The sequence below is a fragment of the Suncus etruscus genome, chromosome 10 (assembly GCF_024139225.1).
Source record: "Suncus etruscus isolate mSunEtr1 chromosome 10, mSunEtr1.pri.cur, whole genome shotgun sequence".
NCBI lineage: Eukaryota > Metazoa > Chordata > Mammalia > Eulipotyphla > Soricidae > Suncus > Suncus etruscus.
Window position 1 is genome coordinate 47273150 of NC_064857.1, and position 5000 is coordinate 47278149.

General features: G+C 40.8%; 1 protein-coding gene across 1 annotated transcript in view; it reads right to left on the bottom strand.

Moving 5' to 3' along the window:
* Positions 1–5000, bottom strand: part of LOC126020157 (uracil-DNA glycosylase-like) — a 36461-nt gene that overhangs the window by 18744 nt on the left and 12717 nt on the right. The window contains exon 4 of the mRNA XM_049781622.1: positions 2919–3103. Coding sequence (XP_049637579.1) covers positions 2919–3103 — 185 coding nt within the window. The remainder of the gene's footprint in view (positions 1–2918; positions 3104–5000) is intronic.

Below are 5000 nucleotides of genomic sequence, written 5' to 3' on the forward strand. Positions count from 1 at the left end.
CCTGGCACTCATGGCATGCTACTGAAACTGTAATGTTAACATTATACCTCTCTAAAGTTATGGAGACTAGAAACCAATCAATATATCTATACAAAAAGTAACACATTGTATTTTTCACTCTATAGGACTGCATCTGACCATAAGACGTACATAGTTTTTAGATGAGGAAAAAATAAAAAATAAGAAGTGCAACTGCGATCAAATAGTCTTAAACAAAATGCATTAACCTGATTGCTCATCCTATGTGTATGTTTGCATGATAAAGGGGGCACAACACTGTGGATGTCAATTGTTTAATAGATGCTCTCCTTCCCATGTTCAGGCTTCAACTCCATGTGGCATTCGCTCCATAAGACACACAGACATTTCCCCCATCTTTTGGGAAAAAAAAAGTGTGTCTTATGGTGTGAAAAATACAGTAAATGAATGAGCAAAAATGTTGAGAAGAGAATTATCTCCTTTCAGATCCTGCATTAAGCCTTCAAATCCACAGCTCACTCAGAGGCTTGGTTCTCTGCTTGTACTCATGGATTTTTGCCTTCCTTCTTTGCCAGGAGTCAGGATGGCTAGAAGGAAACCTCTAGTTGTTAGCTGTGGTTTTTGAAATACCGTTGTCTTCAACTTTTCTGGGAAACTTCACTTAGGTAGAAAAGGTCTTTCTTTGGAACCAGAGAATTACACTGTGGTAATGGATTCTGATCTCATCAGCTTTGCAGGCAGGCCAAACAGATAGTCATCCCTCAGGCCCTAATAAAGACACTTCCCACTCAAGCTCCCAGACACTATCTGTGTCTGTCATAAATGGATCATCTTTACAAAATGGAGCATCTTTATATGTAAGATTCCCCCAAAAGTAATAATCAGGTCATAGGGACTGGCTGGAGAGGGAGTTATTCAAAAGACAATTGGAGATTTAGGGGGTAGAGGAGACCCTCAGAATATGCACAACCGGGGCCGAGGGCCGGAGCAGTGGTGCAAACCGTAAGGAGTCTGCCTTGCGTGCGCTAGCCTAGGACGGACTGCTGTTAGATTCCCCTAGCGTCCCAATATGGTCCCCTAAGCAAGGGGAGATTTCTGAGTGCATAGCCAGGAGTAACCCCTGAGCGTCACCGGGTGTGGCCAAAAAACAAAACAAACAAAAAATATGCACACCCACTGATGTATTTCTCCAAAACTGATTCTAGTCCTACCACTTATACCTGTGCTTATGAAATTATTTGGACATGGAATCTTTGAAGTTATAATTAAATGAGAACTTGAGATGATATTCAGGCATGAGCCCTGAATTCACTAATTGGTGTGCAAGAGGAAAAGGAGGAAAATTTGAGGCAGAGGGAGGCACGGGATACCCACAAAAATTGAAGGCAGTGGCTAGAATGATGTGTCTATGAGTGCTGGAGCTATGCAATACGGCTATTAGACAAGGCCAGGTAATGCTAGAAACTACCAGAAACTAGAGTGACAGATGGCAGACTATTCTGAGGGTCCGTAAGGAGTCACACCTGCCAAACCCTTAATCTTTGACATCTGTTCTCTAGAGAGGGTAGGAAACTTTGTTTTAAGAGTCCAGTGGTGGTAGTTTGCTCCATTAGCCCTCAGGAACCAAAATATCTGCCAAGGCCAAGAGCCATGTAGACCCCATAGTGATAGCAGGTTTCCCCACTAGTTTCCTGAGCCTTATCATTAGAGGGGCATAATGAAAATAAATAGTTTGGTATTTTAGCAATAAATTTTACTGGTTCATTGGCCTCTCATTTTATAACAGAGCATAGCTACCCTGTACCACCTCCAATCTCCCCAGTATGTCTAGTGGGCTTTAAGAGAAATATATATATATATATATGTATATATATATATATGTAAATATACATATACAAATGTTGGGGCATAGTGCTATATATGTATGTGTGTATACACATATATGTCTATGTTTATACATGTATATACATGTATACAGAAACCAAACCTTCTACCTCTTCTGCTTTCCTAGTCATAGTTGCATAGTTGTAGATAACAATGACAAAAGGATTGGATCAGACTTTGTTGCTTTTGTGGGAATTAGACCGTACAGTTTCCACACTCCAGTCTGCAAGCATTCCACTCTGTTAACACATAGTTCTCAAAAGACTGAAGAAGAATAAGGGACTGCTCCATCCCAAACAGGACTCAGAGTTCTGGGTGTTCTTTTTTGGTATAAATGTGCAGGTGTATGTTTACTGAAAAGGAGTTAGATCCAATAAATTTGGGAAACTGTGGCCTACATTTCTTAAAGTTCAGATGGATTTGGGGAGATCCCACTAGGACTAGGATACATATAGGCTTCACTCAACCTAGCTCCACATACACTCCAAAGAATCTTCATGTTTTACCTCTTTGAGTCATACTTTTAGGTATGACTACTGTTCATTTGGTACAGCAAGACCCAAGCAATACAGCGCCATCAGGCCTTAATATCAACCAATAGCTCATTGACTAAAAGTCGTTAAGAGTAACTGTAGGTCCTGAACACTGCTTGGAAACCTAATTAAAAGGGAAGGTGATACAAAATTATATTCCCTTTTGTTTCCTACCTCACTACCTGGCCTCGTAAATATCATTACATCTCCTCCCAGGGACTGAAATCTTCATCATTTTTAGCTCCCTGATTCTCAGGCCAAAGATTCAGGCTGAATTCTTCACCATCATCAAACTTCCCCAGTCTTCTGATAATGAATCATGTTATTTCTACCTGAATATTTACACTAACAAATTTCTCTTGACAAAATGTGTGTGTTGCCTACTATGTCTTAAATTTCTGGAGAGCCTTAATCACCCACATCCACAGTATCTTAAGACAGAAGTTAGTAATGATTAGGAACCTGGGCCAAAAAAATACTGACAATGTCAGGAACTGATTAGGGATTACAGTTAATTCATACCTGTGCATGTCCCCTATCACATAGCTCATGATACTGCGAGGCTGAGCTAGAGGGGGCATAGAAGAGGCTCAGGAGCCAAACCAGATAGCAGTTGGGGTCATCTGATGCAGACCACCCACTCTTACAGCTGGGAAGGTAATGTTGAGAAGGCAAATCTGAAACTTGGCCAAAGTTGGCAGAAGATGCTAATGGCAACAGAGTTATTGTTGAAGGGGAGGGCTATCTTGTGATTGAGTGTAGACTGCCTCTACCACTGGGGTTCTAGAGTATTCCTGGGCTATAGATCATCTAGCTCTAAACTAGAGATTTGCTCATGACCCAGACCCTGGAAGGAAGTAGTCACAAAGACAGAAAGTTCTTACACCACTAGGAGGTAATTTATTCCCAAAGCAGATAATCTAGAAGCAACCAAAGACTGCAAAAGAGTAATTGCATAAAGATGCTCACAGAGATATAAGACTCAAGAAATTATCTCAGCAGCTGGATTCCCATACAGAAGAGACAACTGTCTGTTGCCAAAACATATTTTTATTCCTTTCCAAACATCTCTGTCCAGTAACTTTTTCAGATCCTTTTAACTCAGACTCTGTGCTTCTGTATCTCCTCCAACCAGTTTTAGACTCCACCCAGAAACTAGCATGGATAGAGTATGCCTATTGCCAGAGCACTTAAAGTCATGTCCTAAGACACCCATTTTCATTTGTCAGTAAAAAAAAAAGAAGGTAGGATTCAATCTATAATAGTTAGAATCTAAGGTCATACTGTCACTTAAAAACATTTGTCATGCCTGCCATCACGATCAATGGTTTTTCTCAGAAGGAAGGAGGACAGTGGCATCACCTTTACACATCATGACCTCCTGATTCAACCTTCACTCATACATTCAGCACCATCTGTGTTCCAGGAATTAGATGCAGGATATAGCTAATGGGTAGGCAATTCATACTTCTAGAAACCTCAAGAGGGATGCTTTCCTTTACTAAGTCAGCTCCTCCTACACACTGAAGCACAACCTGAGAATTGTGTTAGCTTAGTTTTTATTTCCATCTAAATCTCAGACAAGGAATTAGGTGTTCAGATGGTTGCTGTATGATCCCAGGAAGCAAGAGGGAGAGTCAGGAAGGGAATAACATTCTGAGAGCTCTATGTTGCTAGGATATTTGGGACTTGGTGGGTATCTCCTGAAATGTCATTTTATGAGTTGGAGACTCCACCAATACAGCTCCTGACACCCTGTTATAAATTTTACATAATTCTCTAATGTCTTTACTCCAAGTGATCAGTGAGGAAAGGGAAGAAATAAAGTCCCAAGATCATTTATTGTCAGCACAAGGCACATGAACTAGGTACAGGAAGAATGAGCTATAGACACCAAGTTATCTTTGAATGTGCTCTGAAAGCAAAGATGGGAGACAGTGAAGGAGGGTAATGGTAAAATCAGTCCAACTGAAGGATCAGGCAAGATGACCTGTGGAGGGTTAGAAGTTTCTATATATGCACCTAGCTAGCTAGCTCCATGGAGTCACTGTTCTTGAAAAAAGATTTAGACCAAGCCATGAAAAGTTATGGGTACAACAGCCATACATACAACAGTCAGCTGAAAACTGACAACCTTGGGAGGAGTGAGAGAGCCAAGACACCATACTGCCAAAGTCAAGTTGCTGTACCCATCACCCACAATTGCCACTTCATCTATGGCTCTGCTTCATCACTTATTTATTACTCTATGCAGAGACACTGATCTGATCAAATTCCAAGTAGGTCAATATTTGTGAGTGATATTACCATGACTTTTTTGGAGTGAGTCTGGTACATAGTCCCACCTTTTGATACTCCTGGAAGACCTGGCATCCAAAACCATGCCCCACAATACCACATACAAGTAATGGTGCTTGAAAGTTCTGGACCAGGTGGCTGTGAACTCCAATGTTGTTTAATACTGTCATTCCCATAAAAACACACCAAGGATTAGCTGAAGTCACATAATGTTCAGAAACAAAATAACAGAATGGTCAGCTAGCAACAAGAGCTTCATAAACCTTCAGACAATGACTTAATGGCCTCACGAGAGATAATAATTTT